Source organism: Marmota flaviventris, chromosome 4 (genome assembly GCF_047511675.1).
Source record: "Marmota flaviventris isolate mMarFla1 chromosome 4, mMarFla1.hap1, whole genome shotgun sequence".
Taxonomy (NCBI): domain Eukaryota; kingdom Metazoa; phylum Chordata; class Mammalia; order Rodentia; family Sciuridae; genus Marmota; species Marmota flaviventris.
This window is the reverse complement of record NC_092501.1, coordinates 138,665,893-138,693,407: the sequence shown is the minus strand read 5'-3', so window position 1 is coordinate 138,693,407 and position 27,515 is coordinate 138,665,893. Positions and strand designations below refer to the sequence as shown.

Sequence of the window (27,515 nt, the reverse complement as noted above, 5' to 3'; positions counted from 1 at the left end):
ATCCCTGTCTCTTTCTTCCAGCTTCTACTTTCTAATAAAGTGGAATTTAGTGCAATCTGACACACATCATGCTGTTGTCTAAGCATAAAAAATAAAATTAAAAGTTTAACTGATACTTAATTTCTTCATAAAGAAGGCAATCACATTTATGTCTCTACTTGGATTTGGATTTCTCAAATTATGTGTGTGAATGTTAGACATTAAACATGGTGTTCCTGTACCAGTAGATCACAACCCTTAGATAATGACATAGAAATCCAGTTCTTCCACTCACACCCATTAATTAGGACAGCTACTAACTGTCAAAAAGACTCAGAAATATGGTATAGATATACAAGGAAGTATTATTTGCCTTAAAAGGGAAATAAATCCTGTCAAAATGCTACAACAAAGATGAACCTCAAGGACATTGTGCTAAATGAAATAAACTGGTCACGAAAAGAAATGCTGTATGATTCCATTTATATGAGTTACCTAGAGTTGACAAATTCATAGAGATACAAAGTACAATGGTGGTTACCAGGAGCTAGGAAGAGGGAGGTATAAGGAGCTACTTTTTAAAGGATTTAGAGTTTCAGTTTTGTAAGATGAAAAGAGTTATGGAGTTGGATGGTGGTGATGCTTGCAAAAATTATGAATTATGAGTATATTTAGTATCATTGAAAGGTACACTTGAAAATGGTTAAGATGGCAAATTTGGGGCTCAAATTGTAGCTCAATGGTAGAGAGCTCGTCTTGCATGTGTGAGGCATTGGGTTCGATCCTCAGCACCACATAAAAATAAAAAAATAAGGGTATCATGTTCATCTACAACTAAAAACAATTAAAAAAAAACTTTAAACAAAGATGGAAAATTTAATAGAAAAAAATCTAATTCTTTCTTATCATGGACTAACATGTTCCTCCTTCACCCACTTAGCATCTTCTCTCTTCTCTATTCCCAAGTGTCTGTCCATGAGGGAAATAAGTACCATTATTATTTCCCTTCTCTCTCTGCAATAATTTCCCTATTGATTCAATCAAGAATGTGGGGGTTGGAATTAAGGACAGTATGACTTCTGATAAACTTTCACTCTGTAATATATCACTTTATTTTAAAGATCTCTTTACTTAATAAACTACAGAACAACAAGACAAAAAGCTTACAGATATGATGTGCATATATTTTGGAATGTACCTGAAGATGAGCACGTTTAGATTCATCCTGGGTTTGGGTAACTAATTCTGATCCTATGCATCATCAAAGAGTCCTTTATTTATCCTCCTTGTTTTTCCTCCCCATGAGTGTATCTGCTGTTGAATCATGTCCATGACATTCAGTGATTATATCACTACAATGAGGTCACTGGGGAGCAACTTACTCCTGTTTGCACTGTTCCCACCAGTCATGAGAAATTATAAGTAGTGATGGCCAAAATTATATTAGAATAGTGCTAAATTTTCTTTGAAAGATGTAAAGCAGAGTAAAATGATAGCCACTATCAGTAAAAATGCTTAAATTTTTACTGATGTGGCTATCATTTCCAGATATTAATACAGGTACTACAAAAATAATGTTATTATTAATTTAATAAACACTTGATAAACCTTAAGTGAAAGATTAGATCATTGGTAAAACAACTTGACACCTTGTATCAGTGGGTACTAACTAATCAAGAGATTACATAGTTCTTTGTTCCCACTAGAGAAATAAAACCAACCTGGAAACTTCATAATAAATGACCAATTTTGGTTCTGTAATATGATTCATTGTTGTCTCCTGAGTAAAAAGCCTAAATGGCCTTTGATATATTATATGATCCAAAATTCAAACATAGGTTGTTTAGCATTCATTATAAAAACTGAAAAACTGTCGAATGTACGGCAGATCATAGGCGTTAGACCTGTATTCAAATACCAGCTCTTACAATGTGACCTTGGACAAGTTAATTGAACTCCATATATCTCTGGCTTTATCACTTCTAAAATGGGTATAATAGAATTTAATTATAAGGAATGTTCGGGGAAAAAATAAATTAAAATTTATAGAAAGCTCTCATAGCAGCGCCTGGTAAATTGTGAATATTCAAATATTCTTTATTATGACAGAAAACCAGTCTTACATTTACAATATATTATATAGTAAACTCAGTAATGTCTGTTTGCTTTTGCTTTCTGTCTTACTAAACCACAATATGATATTAACAAATGATGATTTCTGAGTCACCAAATTGTTGGCATTCTTTCATGCTTCCCTATGATCTTGACGATCCCTTTAAATTTTTAGGTATTCATTGGCTTCAAAAATTCCATCGCTCAGTATAAAAAGGTGGGGATGTTTAAATTTTCTAGTTAGAAAAAATGAAACATAGAGTGCCCATGTCTGTGTGAGAGTGCATTTTCAGTGATAATGAAAGTGTTCAGATCTTCAAATGTTTAATGGAAAAACAACCCTCAGCCAAAAAGAACATAAATAATTTCTTAATGAAATCAATTATTGTGAATACATCTAAGATGGTCTTCAAAGAAATTTCACTGAATTCTATGTGATATTTCTAAGATAATATGCTCTTCATATGCATGCTGAGGAACATTTATAGATTATAGATTATAGTTTACCATCAAACATTTATTAAACCATTTGTCCATAAAGATGATAGCATCTGGAAAAGCACCATTGTAAGACACTTCCAAAGCTAAAATGGAGCTGTTTTTTATTCTAAGCCTAATGTATTTTTAAATCAAACCACAGGGAAATACTTTTGTTTCTATTCAATCAAGACCTGCACACAGAGTTTATGGAATGACATAATATCCTTCCTGAAATCAGACCGGTATGTAGGACCAGTATCCTTCACACATAACCAGTTCCTGAACCTTTACAAACAAATCCCAATTTCCAAGGAAACAATCTCATCAAATGTTGCTCACTAGAATACATATTGTTCCTCCTGGAAATATTACAATAAGATTTTTGCAATTACAAATTTCAACTTCCCCTCTAAAATTCAATATAAACTTATGTTCATTTATTGAAATGGAAACAGTAATTTTATAATGGCTCTAGAAAGTCCTGATAAAATCATACAGTACCAAAAGAATAATTAGTTTTATTAGTCCAGGAGGGGGTAGTTATTAACTGATTGTGCATTTGTGTTTTAAATCGGCACCAGTTAGAGGCTTAACTTTCTATCCTATAAGGAGTATGGTTTGCTTTATTGGGGGGAATATTAAGTTTTAGAAATGCCCAAGCTTCAAGGTTGTTTTCTCCCCCCAAGAATTTAAAAAAATAAAAAAAATCTAGCAGCTTGTAATCAATATTCTCTCCTCTTTGCCTGGAGAAGCTAATGCTTCTGTGTGCAGGTCACAGGATTTGTTTTGAAGTGAACAAACACATTTATCCTTTACCAGAAAAACAATATCAAAAGATCAGTGGCAACTCCAGACATAAACATACAAACAGGAAGAGAATATGATTCTAGTTGTCAGCCCAGTGGCTTTAAGAATAGATTTCTTACTTTCCCCTCTTAACTGAAGATGTTCTAAGAACTCTGGGCAGGGTGGACATTTAGTCCCCTGTCTTCTCCCTTAATTAAATAAACAAGTGTCCACGTTTTAAATGTGGCCAGTGTGAGGAACCCGCAGAAAGCTCCAAAAACAAACACTGAGTAAACCTTTCTCGTTTGTTCTGTAGACACACGTACGTTTTGGAATTTGTGATTCACTGTCCCACCGTGAAGTTTTTTTATGCACTTTATATTGAGTTATGTGGCAGCTAAGAGCTGTCACAGTTTGCTTAAAACTGCAGCATAAAGTTATTTTTGAAAGTTAAGTGCAGCATGGCATAGAAATCCATACATTGTAAAGTGAAAACAATAACTCAAAAAACTGGGTTAGCGTGAAACAGAGCCAACAGAAATCAGAATTAGCAACAGCCTTTCACTGCCGGCAACTCACCTTGTTGAATTTTAGTCACTAGCTGATGGCGTGCTAGAATCCGGCTCATCCTGTAAGGAGAGCGTCTTGTAGTCTGATCAAATCGCAAGTACATCTCCTGGCCCTCAGGTGTCATGGAATTTAGATAGTAGCAGCCTGAAGCTGGGGTCCTGGGCACCTGACTGAACATCTCGGCAGATTTTCTATTGCCACCTCAGTCTGCCTGTGGCTGTTTGCAACTGTCCCCAGCCTCGGTCTAAAGGCACCAAGCCCAGGAGAGCTCAACAGACCAAGCGATTTTTAAAAAGAAAAAGGAGTGCCAAAAGCCACAACTCAGAATTCCAATCCCCGGGCCCTCACGTGACTTCCAGGATCCAATCAGAGAAAACTGGGAACGTTCGCAGTCAGCCTCAAGCCCCGCAGAGAGGCAGGCAGTTCAAGCAGCTTGGATCCCCCACGCAGTGCGAAAAGAGAGTACAAGTATTTGACATGCCTCAGAGCTGACGAAGCACCCAAGCCCAGCACGCACTAAAAGAGTTAAAAGAAAAGAGGAAAAAAAAAAAACAAAAAACCAGAAGCCAACAGGCTTTGGGCATAGGAAACCTTTCAGGCTACAAAAGTTAAGAGAAAGTTTCTTGGCTTTATATAAATAAGGCTGTTGCAGGCGGTAAAAAAAAAAAAAAAGGTAGAAGTGATAAATGTCTTAAGTAAGAAACAACTTCAGGTAAGCACACATAACTGAGTATAAACTACCAACCTTCATTGCAAGGAAATAAAGATTTTTCAATGAAAAACAAGCTTTCTACTCCGGCTTTAAGGAATAAATATGCAAGATTCCTGCCCTCCAAGGATGGGACCTGAAGGACTCTTACAGATAAGACTCATAAAAGCAAACTATGCAAAGATTATTTATTAAAAATCCATACATTCTCCTTTACTTTTTCTATTTACCCAATTTTTAATCACCCAGAAGCAAAATATAATGAGGAATACCTATCACATTTACAACACTGCTAAGAATCACTACACAGTGTGCAAAATACTTGCAAATATGACTATTGCCAACCTACTGTATTGTAGATGGACAGAGATGTTATGCAAAAGCTTATAAGACAAGGCCACATGTGAGAGGTGATTTTAAAAGACAAACACAATGCTAGGTGAGCAATATTATTTCTGACTGGGATGATGATTACCAAGCCAGGCACAGAAGAAAATGTGTGTGTGTGTGTGTGTGTGTGTGTGTGTGTAATGAAGGTTGGGGAGGGCTTTGCAGGATGGACTATGTCCACAGTGTATGCAGGCTGAGAATCAGAGTGTATGTTTAAGGAAACTGCTAGTAATTCAATTTGGTCATATCCAAGTATCCATGTGGGATAAATTAGAATGCCCTCACCCCATTTTTCCTCTTTACAATTGTTTGATGTAAAGAGGAAAAAGTCCATGGAAAACCTGTTATCAAATTCTGAGCCTGGGTGGAAGAATAAACTTCTTTAATAAAGAAGTATATGGCCAGGTTGTTTTTACATTTGGCTGACTCAACTGAAACATGGCATAATAATGAGAAATTCTCAATTAAAAATGTAGCATGACTTTGATTAGGACCTCAATTCTTGTTACTGTGGCTCTCTGGTAGCGTAGCTTTAACACCTTTCCTGGCTGGAATTTTTGATATCCTGATACTAAAACTTACACTGTCATGGCAATTGTGAACCTTTTCTGATTTACATAAGAGGAGGCAAGTGTTAGTTTTCAGGTTGGCATCATATTAGAAAAAGAAAGGTAGATCTCACTGGATCATACTGTGCACTTTCCATTCTTTCTTAGGATTTGATCGAGGTTTTTTGTTTGTTTGTTTGTTCCCCAGCATCCCTTTTAGAAAGGTGAGAGGGAACTAGTGAGTGGTAGGGCAAAATCATGGACATGAATAGTAGAAAGGTTTAGTACAATATTGCAATATTAGATGCCTGGAAAGTCCATTAGCTAAGTTCACAGAGTCAGCACTGCCTGCCATCTGATCAAGGTGCTTCTATTGTCAGCCACTTCGTGAATATACTTCTGGTTTGGTAGACCAACACTGAGGGCATCCTTGTCATAAACCTTTCATTCAAGCCAGAAAATTGCCAGTTATTGCCTTTTCACTAGGTAGGAGAGAATGGAAGAAGGGTGGACAGTGAAGGAAGAGAAGGACATGGAATTTGGGGACTTTGGACATGTTTCAGGAAGCTAAGCAAAGGAGAGTAAAAGGCAGGAAATAATATGTAGTCATTTTATAGTTGTGAATACACTTAAAAAAAGATTGGCTAGTCTCAATGACAATCTTGCAATTCATTGCTTTCTTGGCTGCATTTAAAAAGTAATCAAATTATTTGATGTGTATGTATGAATATACCACAATAAAATATCCTATTCTGTATAATTATTATGCACCAATACAAAATTTTTAATTGAGTTGAATGCAACATAAAAAATAAATAGAATGATTCTTCCTGAGAAACACTTTGTTTGCATAATAATGAATATGTCAAAGTCCTAGGGTGTTTCTGATATTTTCTTGTTCTGAAAACATCAAGATCATAAATATGTATACTTTGACATGTAAACAGATGAAATAATATTTCATAGATTAACACAAACTGAATTTAAATTAGAGAAAAAAGGAATTTTATTCCCTGATTAAAAGAAAGACAATGAGAATAAGCCAAATTTTTTAAAATTAAAAAAGCAAAAGCAAAATGTTTTAACAAGAGGATCAAGGAAGAATTATGTATTGAAACTCTGTCTCTTCATGTCATATATAAGGTACCAAGTCTTATTTTATGGTTCAATTAGTATCTACAAATTCATGTGACTGCTCACCATGTTTTTGCCATTTTATATTTCCCAAGTAGTATATTTAAAGTAGATAGGTAATATTATTTTCTTATTAGCATTAATACCTTACTTTATGCTAATGTCTTTCCATTGCAATGAAACCTGTATTTTTTTTGTGTGTGTGGTCCTGGGTGTTAAACCCAGGGCCTTGTACATGTGAAGCAAGCACTCTACTAACTGAGCTAAATCCTAACCCAACCTGTGCTCTTTTAATGAATTTTGTGTGTGTGTGTGTGTGTGTGTGTGTGTGTGTTAAATCATTTAGTACCAGTGGAAGAAAAATTACTACTGGGGTGGGAGTTCTATTCTACTAGCAGTAAAAAGTTGCTGATTACCTCTCTGGGTCTGTCCTCTCCACATATCACAGAATAATTTTACTCAGCACTGCCAAATGAGGTCCTAAGGAATCAGAGAGAGGAAGAGAGTGCCCAAAATATGAGCGAATCTTCCAAGACTGATGCTTTCTCTTTCTTTGTAATTCCCTTAAAAATGAAAGAAATGGATGTTGTTAATTTCTAGTTTTCACCTTCCCTAATTTAATTATTGAGAGCAATTTTTACTATTTCAGACACAATAAACAAATGAATATTAGGAAACAAAGAGAACGAAAAAGAAGGACAAGCGGTAGAAAAAAGTACAGAAAGGAGGTAACAATGTTGAGTACCTTCTGGCCTTATGCTATTTACATTTCATGTATTTAATTAATCTCCACAACAACTCTCAGAAGTACCCTATTTTATGGAAAAGAAAAGTAAGATGCACAGAGGTGAAGCAATGATCCAGATTATATAGCAAGTGAATATACAGCCTGTGTGTCTCCAAGCTGATAAAATTTTGACCATTTCCACTATCACATAAGAGACAGTTGAAAGCTAAATTGTGGCACTGAAAAAGTGCTGAAGACATTAGATAGGGAAGAAAATTTTGGGAGAATAGATTAAGGATCATCTTAATCCTATTTAGTTGCATGTGATCCTGGAATGTCTAACTGGAAATATGAGTTTGTGATGGCCAAAATACCATGGTGACTGAGTTCTGAGTGTTCTAAGGTAAGAAAAACAGAGCCCACAGCCCTTGAATAATCAGTGACAGTCCCTAAGGAAGAATCCATAGCTGAGAACTAGAGACTCCATTCTAAAATGAAGCAGGAGCATGCACACCCACAGGCCCTCTTTGACAACTCTTCTTTTGCAGAGTAGGTTCATTGTCCTCTGTTTTTTGCACATCCTCAAGGCTAGCTCTACCCATGTCTTGCCTTCTCCATGGTATTCACTCTCAAAGCAAATACTCTAAATACAATCAAAACTCTGATATTTGATCTCTTAATAAAACTTTAAGTATTTAAAATGTTCCAATCTTATGATAGATGATCCAAGATTAGCGCTCAGTGGAATCTTGTATAAACATGGCAGAAAGCTAGGAGCGCTTTTACAGAAGCCAGGAATGGCTCACTAGTCTTTCATCTGTCTGCATCTCCTTCTACTCCTTCACACACATTCCAGCCTCCTCAACAGTCTGTGTGGAGGGAGCCAAGGTAGTGCTGCCAAGTAGGAAAATGTTTGAGATACAAGTGGCAGGCAGAAAAATGCAGAACAGATTTGGAAGGCTGCTTTTGAAATTACACAAACCCAAGGGATGTGGGTTGATGTCAAAGCCTTTCTGTGGACTTTGAGGCTCAGTTTGGGAGGATTTCCAGTAGTTGTGATATGTATGCCTAACTCTGTGCAAACGAACCTTCTTAACTTGCATGTACTACGAGCCCAACGTAGGTGAGACAATGATACCAATACTTGCAGCTGTGATCAGGTTCATCTTGACAGGGTTCTGACTAGATCTTCTGATCAGCTTCTCAGTTCTAGATCATGGCTTCCATTTGGAGTCTAGATCTTGTTGCAATATCAGCCCTCTCCACTATCTTTGGTTAACCTCCCCTTCCTGTCCTTTGTATATGAGCCTCCTAGAACTTATACTCTGCCCTCATACCATCCCCTGGGGACCCAACTATCAATTCAGCTGATATGTTCAGTGATCTGGCCTGGCCTGTTCTGGTACCATGGCCCATACCCAACCATTCCAGCCAAATCAAAATTCTTCAACTTTTCTCAGTTGTTCCACAAGTTTGGAATTGTGTGATTCTCTATTCTTCTATCCATGAGACTCAATTAAATCCTATTGCCTTTGAAAACATTTTCATGACCGATACAAATTTCTTTATTATTTGTTCCCTGCATATTAACACCTGTAAACAATCACTACACAGCACATTAATTAGACTCTTAAATGCTCATATGGACTCTATTTGTTCATTACATTTATTATGGGCATACAGTTTTTACATCTTAAATTTAGAAAGGATATAAAACAACTTCTAATATAACCAATCAACTACTATTGGAGTTCCCCTGTGAGTGCAGTTAATTTTCTACCTTCTTATGCAGAGGGTATTATCTCACAGAGAACCTAAAGCTGTTGAGGAAAGTTCTTCCTTATAATGTCCATCCACAGCCTCTAATTCTGCTATTTGGAATGAGACAGGACTGTCCTTTGGATATATGAAGAAGACCAATATGTCTTTTACAAGGATCTTTTTTTTTTTTTTTTTTTTTTGTAATCTAGACATTCCTTTTAATCAAACCATACAACTTCTAACTATTCCTCAAGCAGACTGCTCTCTTTTGGATCTATTCCAGTTTGCAAATAGTCCTTTGAAAATAGGCACCTATGCTAAGTTTAGAGATCCAGACATGGCCAAGCATGGTAATATACAGTACAGTGTGTGCATACTTCCTGCATTCAGGGTTTTCCACTCTTGAAGATTCAGTTTGGGATTATGGTAGGTTTATTTTAAATTTTATATTTACTTATTAATGAATTCAACATTGGATGAAAGCCTGCACAGCACTGCAGTGTGTATGGAAGATACAATGGTAATAGAATGTGGCCTCTCCCCTCAAGAGATTATTTGTCAGGGAAGACAGAAAAGGACCTCAACACTACACCAGTATTAAGTGATGTGTGGGAGGCTATCTCTGTCTTACAGTTGACCTAAATGGTTAAGCTGTGTGGTGTTTATGTATTTTCATAGAATCTGATATTAGATAAATATTCTCTATTCTGTATTTAACAAATAACTTTTGAACTCAAGAATAGTTCTTTAAACTTACAGGAATTATTGAGATATTTTAAATTCCTGATTTTCTCCCCCCGGCAAATTTATTTCTACCTTATTCATTTTGATGACTAACAAAAATGCCTATTGTATAAAAAGTGAAAAATAAACAACTGAGTAAATTTGGGTAAAGGTAAAGTAAAGGCAGGAAAAGGATAAAATCCAAGGGTGAAATCAGTTTATAGAAATACAAGCCACAAAACCCTGCACATTTGTTGGAGATATGTGAAAATGTGGTTTAATATTCCTCTGAGACAAAGTAAAAAAGAAATAAGACCTATTACAAAATTCAGTATATCCATAAGATGAAAATAGATAATGGATTCAAAATAAACATGTCACCAGGTATTGTAACCCAGGGAAGATTTTCCTGGGTCTTCATAAAGAATCAGCATCCTTAGAGATATTGGATATGATAATAAAACATAACTGTATCATTCAATAATAGTATGTATAACAAAGCATTATGTAGGAAAAATAGTTTCTATGAGAGCCTCCAAAAATATGATTATATATATGCTATTCTTTTTTTTTAAGATAGCCTTGACATGTTCTGGTGCCCTTTTTAAAAAAAATTTATATGTATGAAGACATTAATTGGTGTGAATATACATAGTATACAATCAGAGATATGAAAAATTATGCTCTGTATGTGTAATAAGAATTATAATGCATTCTGCTGTCAAATATGCTATTCTTTATGATATTTTAAACCATGTGTTGGACATCATCATCACTTCTCTGCTTACCACATTGCTTACTTAGACTACCAGAACCTAAACAATCAGGTCCCTTCTTACCACTCCCTGTTTTTCACTAGTCTCCTCTCTTGCATCCTTCACTTTCAGACTTCTCACTGTATGTGCTACTCTTCAGCTTGGAATGCTCTCTGTGGAACCCTTTGGAACACTGGCTCTTCAGCTTTCCACATCAGCCTTACTGATCTATTCTCAGGCGGGCCATTCCTGTTCACTTCACCTAAGTGGAAGCAGAATACCATTTATTGCACTTTAGCACTTTTCCAAGTTTGTAATTGCATATGTATTTGATCACTGACCTATGTGTTACTTAGTTGTTGCTTAGACTGTATCTGTTTCATTCAGTTTATACTCAGTGTCTACCCACAAGGTCTGGCACATAGTAAGAAATCAATAATAACTGGTTGAATAAATAATTCAGTGAAGGATTATATGAATTTTTCCAAAGATAAAGTTTAGACTCTCTAGAGTAGTAGATGCAAACATTTTAGGCATTATAAATGATGTAGTTCATACAATAACTTGGATTGGATAAGAATCGCATGACAGATCATTCAAGGTTTTATCTTCCAGAAAGAGCCTTGAATACTCATAGTTTGCTTTGTTGCTTAGTACCAAAAGTATATGCTTTGTCCATCAAACAGAGGAGAGTTTAAATTCTATTGCAAAAACTAGGAAACCTAGAAAGATAAGCAACTTCTTGCTTCACAAAGAGGGGTTAAAATATATTTTAAAAAGGTATTATCTGTCTTATCTTTGCATCTGCCTCAAATTTTATAAGCATGTTGCTTATAAAATTGAACCTCAATGGGCCAGTTACAGAGGCCTTCAACTAACCTTTACAGATGCTCCTTCTGAGAGACTTTAATCCACTGATATATGTTCTGTAGGAACCACTATCCAAACTGATACAGTTCTCTAAGATACCTTGTTTACTAGTCTGTATGCTTCCATAGCAATATCATGGCATAATCTCCCAAGGTGATCACACTTTGTATTTATGGCCTTCTTGGAACTGATCAGTCTTGTTATGTTACCAAAACAGGAAGCTACATTTATTTAGCTTCTTTTGTTCTTTGTAAAGCCACATTACATTTGGGTTATCAATCAGTCACCTGTGTTTCTTCATGCTCATATGTATTTCTTCAATGATTCTTTCAATAATTTGGAGATTTTAATTAATTTACTGTCCAGTATTTTCTAGAACCTACTAACTTTTTGCCTCAATTAAAAATAAAGCAAATGTTCATTGTTTTAAAAGGACTGGTTAGAATACTAGAAGGGATTTTAATTTCTTAGGTGAAATTTGTCTTCACTTAGAGACTTCTCCTCTTTTAGGTCAGATAGAATTCTATAAATTCTTTCCCCATCTTTTTTATTGAGGTGTGGGGGTGGGTACCAGGGATTAAACTCAGGGGCACTTAACCACTGAGTTACATACCCAGCCCTATTCTGTATTTTATTTAGGGTCTCACTGAGTTGCTTAGTGCCTCACTTTTTGCTGAGGCTAGCTTTGAACTTACTATCTTCCTGCCTCAGCCTCCTGAGCTGCTGGGATTACAAGTGTACACCACCTCGCTCAGCCTCCTTCCCCATCTTGAGCAACAATAAATATATTTTCTTATTGTTGAACCATAGTTTAAATATAAAATCGAAGTTTTCTCATTAAACAAATCCTATGATAAATCTTTTCAAAAATATATTATTTATTCTCTACATTATCTGTTTTGAAAATGTTTGGGACTGAATAATAAAATGTACTTCATTAGCAAGATTATATGCTGACCTCTTCCCTTGAATCTTACATTTTTATATCTAATTCCTTTCTATCTGAATCCACATAGAATTTGGGCTTTTAGTAAAGTTTGGAAATATCCATGGCTCACAAAGAGTGGAAGAATAAGGGTGCAGGATTAATAATGCAATTTATGTTTTATATATTTAAACCATAAATGCCTTTTTGAGTAAATACAGCTCAGTAGAACACAATAGCATTTTTCCCTCCTTATTCCTGCTAGAAGGCTATCTATCAACCTGTACCTCAAAGAATGGAAATTGGTAGAAAGAATAAAAACGTTAAATAATATTCCATAAAAAGAGTAAGACTAACAATTTGCAAGGAGAACAAAATGTTTCTCTAGAGGTCTAGATTTAGGTTTCAACAGAACTCTGGGGTGATTAGGAATATAAATTTTAGGACTTCAAGCTGAGCAGCAAAGGGGCTTCCTCTTTTAAGTTGAGAGGAATAATGTAACTGAAGGTGATTGTGGTGTGATGAAAATATATTTGTTAGCATCTTGCTTGTCATAATAGAAACAACACCACTAACTCACCACCCATGTTATTTGAATCTTTTCTCTTACCCTTTCTTATTCAAGAATTTTGAAATCCTAATTTAAAGGCCTTTAGGATTCTAAAACTCATTTTGGAAGGCTGTACCCACCCCAGGCTCCTCTTGATTCATCCTTCCTTTCCCCACCAAGAGCTCTATATCTAGGAGATATGTAGCTAAATTGAGGAGATAGTGATGGTTATTTCCTGGAAATAATATTTCAGGAGAAGGACTGTGATGAATAATGGCAAATAAATCAAGAAGGAAAGTGAATCTAGGGCTCATAGGCTTGAGTGGCAGGAAGGGTGGTCTTCAGGGAAGGATCAGAGTTACAGCCAATGTGGGAAGTTTTCCCATACCTACTCTCTATTGGTACTCTGGAATTGTGGAACAAACTAAACTTTATCTAATCTTCTTTTCAAAATCAGTACAGTTTTACTTTTGGACAAAGCAGTTTTCTAAACTTAGACCCATAGCTTTCCTTGAAGGTTGCTCATTCTAGTGCTTCTTTGAATTAAGGGAAGAAATGTTTATTCCTTGGCTGTTGTGCTTTTTAAAAAATATTTACTTGACAAATAAAATTTATTTATATTTAAGGCATACGAGATGATGACTTGATACATGTATATACCATATACTGATTAGCACAAATTAATTCATCCACCACCACCCATAGTTGTCATTGTGTAGTGTGGTGGTTGCAGGATGAGAACATTTAAAATATGCTCTTTTATCGATTTCAAGTAAACAAAACAGTATCATTTGCTATAGTCACTAAGCTATACATTAGATTGGTAGAATTTATTCATCTTACTTATCTTTAACCTACATATCTCCCCATGCTACCCTTTCCCCTGGTCTATAAGCCCTGGCAGACATCATTCTTACTTCCTGCTTCTGAGTTTGACTCTTTTTTAGATTCCATGTGTAATTGAGATCATGTGGTATTTGTTTCTCTACATCTGGCTTATTTCACTTTGGATAATGTCCTCCAGGTTCATCCATTGTTGTGCCTGTTTTGTGCAGTCTTTCTAAGGGAGCTCTTTTTTATTAGAAAATATATATGTGTGTATAATTATGTAGAGACTCTCCTGAGATTTCTTATATCATCAGAGCTTGATGATTATGAAAGCACGCAGTGGCCTCTGGCCAACCTCCCAGAGCATGACCATAATCACACTATGTCTTAGAGTACAGACCTGTTTAAACAGACCAAGTATAGCACAGATCGCCAGGCGTGGTTACCTTCTCCTTACCCTGCTCCACCAAGATGACTCAACCCTAATCAATCATAGGAGAATGCTTACTGAATACCAAAAACATGTTCACTGTACAGGATAGAACATACCAAGAGATACTCTTGGTTTACAACAAACTTAAAATATTCTCTTTAGTTCCCTGACTTTGGGGGTTTCAAGTGATGTCCTTGACCTTGCCTTGTTGTCAATATGGATGGCCCAGGATTCCATTAATCAATCAGTGTATGTAAAAAAAAAAAATGCAGGGGCTAGGGTTGTGGCTCAGTGGTAGAGTGCTTGCCTTACATGTGTGAGGCACTGAGTTTGATCCTCAGCACCACACAAAATAAATAAATAAAGGTACTGTATTCATCTACAACTAAAAAAAAATTAAAAAGTAAATGTAAAATGGTGTGGTATGTTTAATGACTGCAAATTTTTAGAAGTTAAAAAAATACATAGTAAAAACGTTTAAGACAATTATAACCATTTTTAGGATGGTGGAAAAGTGGGCAATGTTTCTTAGATTTACATTTTTCAAATATTCTTCTGTGTGACTAGTTAATTCTTTATATAACAAGGGGGCCTGGGCTAACCAGCAATTCACATTAGGAGATATAGAGAAGGAGCCTCGGCCTTAGCATATTTCTAGCTGCCTGTGTGCATCAGAGTTGGGTGACAGAGAGACAGGGAAATCTGCCCAAAGATCATAGACACTGTCTTGCATGGCTTGTATTCCTTTAGTGCTTAACACAGTTAGGCAAAACATCAGCTTTCAAAATAATTACATTCAAGAAAGAGAAAATGAAAGGGTTTATTGATTCCTTTTTCAAAATGTCTCTCACATCCATTCCTTCTTGCATTTTTGCCTCCATCCCATAGGGGCTAGCTGTCCTGGCTAGAGAATTCCAATAGTCCTGCTTGAGCCTCTGTGTCTAGTCTTACCTCCTCCCTCATCTATACTGAGCACCATAGAATGTTGAGCTTCTCAGAATGCCACTTTGATCATGTCACCTTCGAGCATGTTACTCTCCTGTTGCAAAACACCAAATAATGCCTTTACCATTTTACTGTTTAAATTAGTTTGATCTCTTTCTCTTTCTATAGAACAGTTCATATGTATTTATATGGATATGAACTGTGTATCTGGTATATACTCATGTGCATAAAGAGACCAAAAATGTGTGATTGTTTGTTCCTTTTACACTCCTATATCAACTAATCAAAATCTAGGCCAAGAAAAAAAAAAGGTAGCTGAAAAAGAATTTTGTATGACTTCTTGTTTCTGTTTTTTGCTTTTTTGGCTGATTTTTTGTTGACTTAATTTAATGCTTGGCTAAATTAATCCAACTGCCTGGTTGTTTTGATCCAGAGAAATAGAGCCTAATTTCTTTTTCTAGGTTTTTCCTGTAATAGGACTTCACTGACAGAAGAATGACTGCTTGGTTTTCAAATTTACATTTCAAAGAATTAAGGAAATTGGGGTGGAGATGTGGGGACAGAATTTTTCATTGATGTATAATATTTGTACATATCTCTATAGAGTACAGTATGATAATTTGTACGTCACTTCTTGAATGCTGCCTGATGGTAAAGGTTCAATGAATACAACAAGAACCATCAACTGCATAGACCCAATATCTAGATATAGATATAGAGATCAGAAAATTATCTTTGAAACTATTCCTTGTTTTCAAAATTGGAAGAGATACCACATAACATCCTTCCAATTATTTCCTAAGAATGGATATTTATGTCAGTTTCACAAGTACACAGAGGCAACTTCAAGTTCTAATCTCACAACAATGAGCAAAATCCATTTACATAGTATTGTGGTGATACTAGGAATCATTTAGACAAAGTAGTCTAAACATTTTTTATCCAAATACTTCCAAGCACTAATGTACTTCAAATTCCAATTTTAAAAGGAACTATTAAAGACATTATCCTTTTCTCAAGAGTAGAGGAAGAGAAAGTGACTTGAAAGTGAAAGAGCAAAATGAACAAAACTTGGCTCATAACTTCACAAACTGGGACTTAGAGGTCCTTTGTGGTTAAGCCATTCTGTGGTTTTGGTGAGTTCTGCACAGAGGCAATTGCCCGATCCCATACTTTTAGCACCTGCTTTAAGGAAGTAGGCAAATGGGCCCAGGCATTTGGAATCACTTTAATTTAACAACTATAACTATTTTACTAAGTGCCTACTCTGTGCCAGGCAAGGTTCTTGGTGCTAGGAATATTTCAATGAATAAAATAGACATGATTTCTGTCATAATGAAGCTTGTATTCTAACCAATGAACATAAAGCATGGGTGTTGCTAATCATGTGTGACCTGCAGTCCACTGGAATCCTGAGATTGCATGCAAAATGATGAACATATGTTCACTTTCCTAGAGCACAGGCCTTTGGATTTCATGAGACTTCAAAGGATGCCATTACCCTCCAAGTATTTTTAAATGGCTCTAAAATAAAGGTCTAAAACACCTAGAACTGTGCACTCAGAGTCAAATCAACATGTCTTCAAAGTCAGGCTCTGCTTGGTATTTACTATATAAACTTGGACAAATAAAGTAAGTTCATTTTTCTGCAACTCAGTTGTCTTATCTATAAAATTGAGGTCAGTCTCATAAAACTATCATGAAGGTTTAGTTAGATTATGTAAATGAAACACCTGGAATACGGTAAGATAGTTCTCCCTTCCCCTTCTCACTTGCAATATGCATGGGAACTTTGACTCAAGTTCAAAGTATAAAGGTAGAAAGGGCTACTTTCAATATTGGAAGGTCCTAATCCTTAGAAATTTTCAATTTTAGAGTCAACCAGATGGGAAATGGGAGGTCCCTTGGAAAGAGCTTATGATTCTAAGAAGTGACCAACTATATGTATACTCAACATGTGGATACCAAGATAGCATTTTATGAACACAGCATATAGCCAATCCTTGTTCTGTGATTCCTTGAGTGGGACAAATGCTAATTTTATTTAACATACCTATTTTAAAGCTATATAATTATAGTTGGTGCAATTCTCTTTATTTAACTCAAAAAGACAGTAGTACCTCTTTGACCTCTTTCATCCCTGAATTGTGATATTTTGGCATGATGACTATTTGATTAATACCTGTCTGTTTACTCTGCATGTGAGAAACAAAGTGATTTGCACAAGGGTATGTGACTACAGTGTGAGGATAAAGTATAGCGACCTAGAACTCTGATGTATTCTTTATCCCTCTTCTTTCCCACCACATCTTCTCTCCTTTTTCTCCTTTTCTGGATTTGACTTTATCTTATTTTAAGATATCAAATATGTTCTGTACATTTGTATGTTCTCAGTTTTTTAGAAGAGGACTAACCAATGAAAACTCAATGCTGTATCATATCTCAAAAGCACTTCCAATGAAGTTCTTCTGCTGGGAATTTCTACCTTGAGTTTCTTTTTCTTAGAAAACCTGGATTCATCCATTAATTGTTAAATTATTCTAATTATAGGCCTTCCTTCACATTGGCCCTAGAGTCAGAAAGCATGCTCAGGAAGACTCTCATGTAGTGATTGGAGTAAAATTAAGGGAGGAAAGACTGACACAAGGAACAAGGTAACATTAAGGCAAAGGTAAGTCACAGTGCCGTCCTGATGATAATGGAGGTTAGAAAAAAGACACAAATACACACCTACTGGAGGAAGAGTGGAAAGAAAAATAAGGATAACACCAACAACATAGGTGTGACAGTATCTTCCATGTGACTGATACTGGACAGAGAAACTCTAAAAGTGAAGAATTAACTATAATAAAATTTTCTTTTTCTTTTTAAAGAGAGAGAGAGAGAGAGAATTTTTAAATATTTATTTCCTTTAGATTTCGGCGGACACAATATCTTTGTTTGTATGTGGTGCTGAGGATCGAACTGGGCCGCCCGCATGCCAGGTGAGCGCGCTACTGCTTGAGCCACATCCCCAGCCCCAACTATAATGTTTTCTAAATGTAAATAAGTGAAGAATTAGGGCTCCTTTACCCTTCTGATTAGAGTACAGAAGTAATGAGAGCTCACATTTTTTGAACACATGTGTCAGGAACCATTTCAAGTAGTCTACATAAGCATCTCACCTATTTCTCAAAACAACTCTTTGCACTAACTACTATTTTATCCTCATTTGCTCATGAGGAAACTACCTTCTTGTCTTCCTGCTCCAGATGTTCACATTTATAGTTGTTAGGTTCATTTCCTGGAGTTGTGATTTATTATTCCTTTTACAGATAGTTCTAATATATTACTTTAAAACATTGGGAGATTCTCCTCACTGATTAAAGAATAAAGTTCAAATTCTCCAGTTTGGCATTAAAGGCCCATCGGGGGAACTCACTCGTTGCCCTAAAAACCATTGAAATTGTTCAAGGTTTGAAGGAAAGGGATTCCTCTTCTCCCCATTGCCCATTAAACTCTCTTCTCACTCCTTCAATTTCTTCTCATTTTTCAAGACCTGACTCAGCGTTCTCCTCTATGGGAAAGCTTCTTCCTCTTCCACCTCCTCTTTCCTTTGCATTCCCATAAGACCTCTGCCACAGTCATGGGTCACTTTATTCTCTGCTGCTTTGTTTCATCTCTTACTGCTCTTGTATTAAAAAGTTCTTGAAACCCACAACGTGCTGTGCACATCTTTGATCCTCCCTTTTTCATCCTCGTGCCTCCACAGAGAGGCAGTGTGAAACAGCAGACAGAGCAAAGCCTGGGAACCAGAGAGACTTGGATTAAAATCTTCACTCTTTCTATTGGCGGGGTGACCCTAGACTTCAACCATATCTCTCTTATTATCAATGTCCTCATCTAAAAAATAAATAATGATTCATCTTGCATTATATAGAGTCTTTGACACAGAGTAGGACTTGATAAATAATTAGAAATTTTGATTGACATATGGTGCCATAACTACTGGGCAGATTACTAAAAGCCTGATGCCACACAAAGTATATTCTACTATGTACTGGAATTTAAATATGACCAATTCTGGCACTTATACAGGGGGAATGTAGAGAATATATTGTATGCCAGAGACATCCAGGGGAAACCAATAAGTATATTACTTTATCCTGAAGTGGCAAAAAAATAAAAAGCACTGTGCACCAATGATAAGAAGAAATTCTAATAGATTTTGTAGTTAAATCATCATTTAGTTAATATCTGATGAGAGAGTGTTCACACTAGAAGAAGGCTTACCTAGGACACTAGTGCAACAGGACGCCTTAAAAGACTTCTAATCCTAAGTGGAGTTAACAACCACTGGCACAGCATCATCTGAAAACTTGTGGAGTCTCAGGTCTGGTCCCAGGCCTGCTCATTCAGAACCTGCATTTTTACAAGATTTGCAGATGACAATAATGTTTGAGGAGTGATGTTCTAACATAATCACTTTTCATCAACAAGAAATATGAATTCATGGACATTCTCAGGTTGTGAAATCTGCTAACTGCAGACAGGCCAAGGGTCATTAATTTTGAGGTTTTTAAATCTTTCTACTGAGCCAGGGATATCTTACATGGTTAGTTAAATATTTATGCCTTGCTTTGATGTTCCTATATTCTATACTTTACATGTGATTTGTCATTAAGGTTATTGTTTTAAAGATTTTATTGATCTATATAGCCTTTCATTCTGAAAAAGATCTGAAATTTATTTTCAGTTACCAAAATAGCTTAAAATTTTCTAGTAGACATGTGTTTTCATGCTCAACACTAATTTCATATATTTAAATTCTAAAGTTCTCCCCTTTTAAATCTTAGAAAGAAATAAATCTTAAAAAGAAACATTTACCAATATTCCACATGATAAAATATTTCAGCTTTAAAATACTTATTTTCTATGTAGACATAAAGATAAGAATTCTGTATAATTTTTAAATTGCACATCTCTGAATGAAGGAATTCTATAACTTTCAAGTATTAGTTTAAAAACAATTGTAAATGTCCTCCCTGACATCTACACCTGTTGAAATTCTACTTTCCCCTTTAAAATCCACCCCAAATATTATTAATATTTACACATTTTATTCATAAGAATTATAAATTATATTAGGTATCATAAATAATATAGAGATGCTTTAAAGTGTACAGGAAGATATGCATAGGTTATATGCAAATATTGTGCCATTTTATAAAGGGCTTAAGCATCTATGTTCTTTAGTATCAGGGAGGAGGTCCTGGAACCAATCTCCTGTGGATACTAACAATTGAAGGACACAGATCATCTCTGTGTGGGATGGACAAACAAGTATAAATAATTATAATAGCCTCTAGTAAGTGTTATGATATATTACAGCACAGGGTTTTAGGGAAACTTGCAGGCAGGCCTCATCATTCTTGTGGGGGATCAGCAGAAGGGGAACTGGGAAGGACTTCTATCCATTTTAAAGATTGTCATACATTGTCTCCATCTGCATCTTGAAGGTAGACCCAGGAACTAGTAAAGTCTAGTTTTATGTTAATCCTTCTGTGCTTATACTAGACCTCTCACATTGAGGAGCACACATAAAATATGGATCTTCTTAGTCATAAACCCATCACATGTTGTTCATTTATAATCAATATTTTAAACAATTACTGGTAAAAGAGCAATTGTGGTATTTCCTTACTAATCAATTTTTGTCAAAGGGATAGCTATTTACAAAAATTTTATGGGCAGAATTCCATTGTTTTACTTTGTCATTGGATTCTGTGGCCCTCAACACAAAGGCATTATATTTGGAGAGACAATAGCCCTCACCAAATGGAGCACCCTCTCCAAAAGAAGCTCCCTCTCATAGGGAGCTTTACAGTAGTATTTGCTTTGGGAGACCTGGCAAAAATCACCATAGAGTCTCTGGAGGAAGAGCAGTTAAATCACAGCCACTTCCTTTGACTATATTTTTTTTCTAAATAAAATGTTCCTGAAGATAAATGATACACAGTTCATGGTGAAAATAGAACAGAACATGATATTGGAGTCAGAAATGAACAAAAGAATAGGTTTGTAGTATTTTTTAAAGTGGTGACATGCATCTGTCAATATGCATAATGGCCTTTCTTGAAAGATTTAAGCTTGAAACTCTAATTATGACTTATTTTTTCTATTTTTCAATCAAATATCTTGGCAAAACATGATTTGTCTCATGGGAACACCCATTTCCTTCCATATGGAGCCTTACTGTGCCCCCAGTAAGTACGCTGTGAGCCTTTTTCCAGTTCTGAGGTAGGCAAAGTCCCAGATGACCTGTGGGTCACTTTGCTTCTTACCAGGATCTTTCATAAAGTAATTAATCTGTGATTTTTCCAACCAGCAGTTTTCTGTAGACGTAATACTGATCTCAGATGAGCAATTTAGATTTAATGAGAAACACTGAATGCATACAAGGCATGATACTGAAGTCCAAGAAGCAAATACATTTTCTTAATATAAAAGGTCTAACTGGACAGTTTTTTTTAAAAAAATTTAGTTGTGAATGGATACAATATCTTTAGTTTTATATATTTATTTTATATGGTGCTGAGGATCTAACCTAGTGCTTCACACATGCCAGGCAAATGCTCTACCACTGAGCCACAACCCCAGCTCCTCTAACTGGATAGTTTTGATAAAGAAAAATCTAATGCTACAATGAATTTAAACCCTGCCTCCTCCAGGATACCTGCTTGGATGATGCATTCACTCTTCCTTTTATGAACTCTTGATGAGCCTGAAATGAAATCAGAGAATTGTATGTTCAAGAGATGCATTGGGGCCCAGAGACTGATGGAGGTAAGGAATTTCGAGTCTTCAGGTGAGAGTGAAAATTGAAGTTGTGAATTAGTTTAAGGAGACACCTATCCAAACACTACTGCAGGATGTAGGTCAAGGTCAAAAGAAGGTGGAGAGAAGCTTGTGTAACATCTACATTTACAATGCCCAGGGTGGGCCACTGAAGTGGATGGTGGGCAAAGAGAAAAACAGGAGAGAATAGTCATATTCAGCTGTCATTTCATCCAAGCTCACTGAACAAATGACCATAAAAAGCACTAACAGGTGATCTGTGTGAATCTGTAACAACCACATATGTTTAGGGCTTCTTATTCCCACTCAGGACATTTGACACAGTTTCTTTATAATTTGTAGTATATTTTAGAATCTGCAAATAGTAGCAGAGAAGACAGCTGCAAGTATATATTAATATTCTAAACCAGGAATGGATGGGACAGGAAGAGTCTCTTTTGAATAAAATGTTTCCCTTCAAAAAGGGTATTGAGAATGAGGACAATATGTGTTCTAAAGTCTTGAACAACCTGTTCCTACATTTTTTTTCCTTCACACAGAATCCCATTTCTAGAAATTAGCAAGTATTATAAATGATCTAATTGATTCATTTTTAAAATAATCTTTATATAGAGCCTGGTGACATTATGCTCCTCTGAGGGGAAGAAAGGGATGCATCTAGAAAGAAAATCTAGATTTGCAAATGCCTGTTGCTTCCCAGTCTCTGGAGAGTTGGGACATATGATCACACTGAGTGGAGTGCTTGTGCATTTTTTTTTCTTTTTGGTGCTGGGAGTGGGGTGGGTCAGAACCAGGGCATTAGGCTTGCTAAGCAAGTGTTCTACCACTCAGTTGTACTCCCAGCCTTGCAGTTGCTCTTTTCAACTACAGGTCTAGGTGGCAGCAGGCAGCTATTGTACACTTATTTCTTGGGAGACAATGGTGCTGACACTTTCTCAGATTCATGGATGGTTCTAATTTCTCCTTCACTAATGAAGATGCTGGTGGTTCTTCCAGGTATATATCAGTTAAAGATAAGATTGTAAGAAAGGAAATCATGAGATTGCAAAAGTGAAATATATTTTAAAATATATATTCTCATGATTATAATGGAATGCTTTGCACCTCCCTGCCTCTTTTTCAGTGAGTGAAAATTATACATATCAGGCTGCAATTCAGTTCATTGCACAAACTGATAAACAGCAGTCCTTACACCATTGAAGGTAATGTAGCAGCATAGATTAATAAAATACTGCCAATTCTCTTGTGATATTAAACTCACATTGCTGGTTCTTCTTTCATTATAAAAAAATAACAAGCCAAATGAATATAAGCACTCATGAAGTGTGATTAATATTCTGACCTTTCTGAAAATAGACTTCTTTCTTCTTTCACCTTGAATAAAATTCAATATATTAGATACAATCTTTTCACCTTCAACTCATTTTGTATTCAGATGAGTACTTCTCAGGGTAGCAAGATGTAGTAGAAAGCATATGGGATTTAGGAAGAAATGGTGTCAATCCCATCTCAGTGACTCTTAGGCAGCTTACTTAACCTCTGTGAGCTTCTATTTCCTTACCTATAAAATGGAGGTAGGAGAAACCTACTTCATACTATGATTTTAAGAATTAAGGCAGATAATGAAAGTGCTTTTTAAACTATAAATATTACTTATACTCTTGTTCCTTATTTTCATGTTTCATCACTTCTAGTCTGAAGTTATTCTTTTTTCTTTTCATTTAGTAAAACAAAACAACAACAACAATAAAAATCTTAGTAGACTCCTTTCAGGCTCTAGAATACAGAGATGGAACTATAAAATCTCCGAGTTTCAAGAGCACAGAGCAGGAAGCCATAACAGGAGATGAGGCCAAAGACAGGGCCAAGTCCTACTCTCAACATTGGTGGAAAGCAGCTCGGTAGGGGAGAGATACTGTTTACATTGTGCTTTTCTTGCATGTGAATTTTATGTTGAAGAAAAAATCATGTGATTCTTTCAATATCTAAAACACAATTAATGCTCTTACTAAGTGCTTAATTTATTTGAGCAGACATGTGGAAAAAAATACTACATGGTTTGTACACCCTGAATATGCAAACCTTATCAGAATAAATGCTTAATGTTTTTCTTTAAAAAGTTGTGCTTAAAACTTTGCATAAAAATATCCATGTTTTGCTTTACAGTGTGTTACATATGTACAAATATGTACATACATATAAAAGCTATAATAATTTCTAACAATAGTTTTAATGTTAATCTTATGGTTTCTTTTGATTTGATGGTAAAAATACAAAGTTCCATATTAAAGTTCAGGCATTTGTTAAAAGAGAAACAACCCATTTTTAGAGAAAATTTTAGTTTTAGAGAAAACACTATGTTCCTTTTTTTCTCTCTCTCTCTCTTAATACCAATTCTAGGTTCTAGATGCCACCTAGCTGGGGAAGACAGTCTTTCAAGTTGAAATTCCCTTGTCAGGGGCATTTTTATGTCAAATTCCTATCTTGAGAAACTAAAACATGCTTTTTCTGCTCCTCCCCTCTTTCTCTGACTCTTCCCTGCATTATATGCCATTCTCTTGTTTTCCATGGTTCTAATCTCAGGCCTTTGTTTTTGACTCAGAATGCATGTCAAGATTAAGAGATGGCATCATTAAAACAAGATGAAAATAAGAAATCTGTCACTTCTCAATTTTTTTTGCATGAATACTTCCTGATATAAGTGATACTTCTGCTATGTGATCTTGTTCCTTCCAAATGAGTCAGTTTAGGTGGTAATGTTAATTTATTTGAGCAGACAAGTGGCAACATGGTTTCCCTCTGCCAATCAAAACAAACAAAAAGCTCTGCTGGATAAGTATGTGAATACCTGTTGTTGGATTCAGAGACAATTTTATTTTGTAACCTCTCTTTCAGATCAAAGTAACAACAAAATGTGTAATAATAAACAAGAAAAATTCCATAAGGAGTGATACATTTGTTGAGCCATATTTAACAGGGCTCTGCTCAAAGTTTATTCCTAAGCAATAACATTCTTCCTAAGTAACAACAATTATAAATCAATTATAGTGAGTTCCAAAATGATTAGATACTGTTTTGTAGAACTGAAGTTCTGAACATAAGTTCATAATTTGCATTTAATCTCTTTATAAGTGACCAAATTTGCTGTTAGATATTTTCAAAACACTTAGGTTATTTGGGAACATACATAAGTAAGAATCATATAAGCATCCAGTAAGAATAAATGTGACTTAAAATGTTGTTTTTGAAAAAAGTTTTTCTTTTTGATTATCACGAGTATATTGGTGGGGATATTTGTTCTTAGAAAAACAGGGTATTTGGAATGAAAAGTACTACTCCATGGGGAAATTTCATTACTACATAACATGAAAAAATGCTTGCTTTATTAATAAAAATCCATATGAACTAAATAAGTAAAAGCCATTAACCCCACTTAATAGTTCCATTTGTACATCCTCCAGAATGATTTGGGATCAGGAGTCCTAGACCTTTTGCTTCCAACTTGCTATGTTTTCATGCCTAACTATCTCTGCAAATGTTGCTGACCCTTGCCAGAGCATTTTCCCTCCACTCCATCTTCTGGTGAATTTCTGATTTCAGTGAAAAATTTATCTTGAGAGTCACCTCTTTGGAAGAAAAATCCACAACCTGTTTATTCAAACTCCACCTTCCTCTAACCTGGGACTTGCACAGAACCCCAAGCTTACAATTTTTAGCTGTTATGTCTCACAGTTCCACTCCTTTTTATTGTATTAGTAATAACTGACATTTAGAAAGTAGAAATGACCAAAATCACATTTCTAGTAAGTGGCAGAGCCAAGTTGCTAATGCATGTCTTCTTACTCTAGGACAACCATTAAGCTGTCCTAAATTGAGTGACTTCATATCTACTTGACCTTCATTGAAACCTTTCACTTTTGTCTGGCAAAAACAAACAAACAAACAAACAAAAAAACCCCTCATTCTCTTTTTCCCAAACATCCATAAATACCATTTTGCATCCCCTGAAATACTCTTCTGTTTTCTTTGGGCTGATATTTTTCTTTTCTATAACAATATATTTGAAACTATAGTTATGTACTTTAATCCTTTGCCCTCCATCTACATAATTTACAAGGCTGTGGCCACAGGCTCTCTGGATTTTCTTTCCATAAGGTAGCTGGATGCTCAGTGTATCAACCCTGAGAGTTATTTATGGCATAGTCAGCCATGACAGTATGAAGAACACTGGTAGGGACTGATATCTAGAGAGAGAACCATTTTTAAGGTGGGATGAGGGAAAATTTAATCATGGGATATGCCCAATCTGAGAGATAACAACTGAACAGATACCCACAAGACCAACACAGATTGTAGAATTGGAGAAACTCAGGTGTGCAAAATTCAATAACTAACTCAAGGACAACAGACAAAATAGGCAAATGTCCACAGTTTTACTCCCAGGCCCCAATAGTGGTTTGGAGTATAATTCCAGCCCATGGTGATGGGAAAGTCATGGGAAGGGAAAATTTTTAGAAATTTACCACAACAGGGACTGTAGTATAAGACATTATGGCAGAAGGCCAGTTATCTGAAGTTCTCAAGACACAGAATGAAAGTTGAAATAACTGCAACTGAATTAAGCACTCACTATATTCTAGGCTCCTTGTTAAATAGTTTTGTTACATGTCTAAAAACCACTTGATAAGTCAATGAATGCAGTTTCTCATTTTATTCTTATAACAACCAATGATACAAGCAAGCACTTAATAAAACCAATATTAGTATCTCTATGCCATAGACAAACAGAGAATAAGAAAAGTAGACCCAGAATTCAAACCCAGATTCATTAGGATACCAGAGTTGGTGTCCTTCCCCAGTACCAATTTTCATTGATGCTTTATTCTCATTTATTTAATATGTAGAAATCAAACTCTTATGTAGAGAGCAGAAGTTATGCATTTTATAATCATAGTACCTGGTAACATATACTTTGTGTAGAATATAAGTGATTGACTAAGAATGAGATAGCACTAAAACAAATGGTGCATAAACTTTTTTGTTTATAATTTAGGTACAGACATTTATTTAAAAGAGCAAGGAGTATACATCTAAGGGAAATTGAGGGGTGTTTCAATCATGAGGAGGCACTTTGAAAAAAAGTTTAAGAGAGCACACCTTTTCATTGACAACTACAGTTGTTTGCATTAGGATAATGTGCATACTGCATAATATCCTTGAGAAGAAACAACATAAAACACTTTCTAAAATATCATTTCAAGGAACAGAATATGCTCATCTTCATTGATATAAATTAAAATGAGTTTACTCTAGTTAAAACAGTTCCCCTTGGAAGGCTATCTTTGGAACACAAATGTGAAATAAAAACTAGAGAAACTTAATTCTGTACACGAAGGCTCCTGGCAATACCTCACTTTCCTACTTCATGTAATTTGTCAAATCCTTCCACTGAA

General features: G+C 35.5%; 1 protein-coding gene across 5 annotated transcripts in view; it reads right to left on the bottom strand.

The window, feature by feature from the left end:
* The window catches only part of Stard13 (StAR related lipid transfer domain containing 13), a 483,007-nt gene that overhangs the window by 159,181 nt on the left and 296,311 nt on the right, over positions 1 to 27,515 (bottom strand). For 2 of the 5 annotated variants that reach the window (XM_027928864.2, XM_027928865.2), the window contains exon 1: positions 3,937 to 4,200. The exons of the other annotated variants lie outside the window; for them this stretch is intronic. In XM_027928864.2, coding sequence (XP_027784665.2) covers positions 3,937 to 4,105 — 169 coding nt within the window. In that variant the 5' untranslated portion in view covers positions 4,106 to 4,200. Of the gene's footprint in view, positions 1 to 3,936; positions 4,201 to 27,515 lie in introns of those variants that run through there. 5 annotated transcript variants of the gene reach the window in all.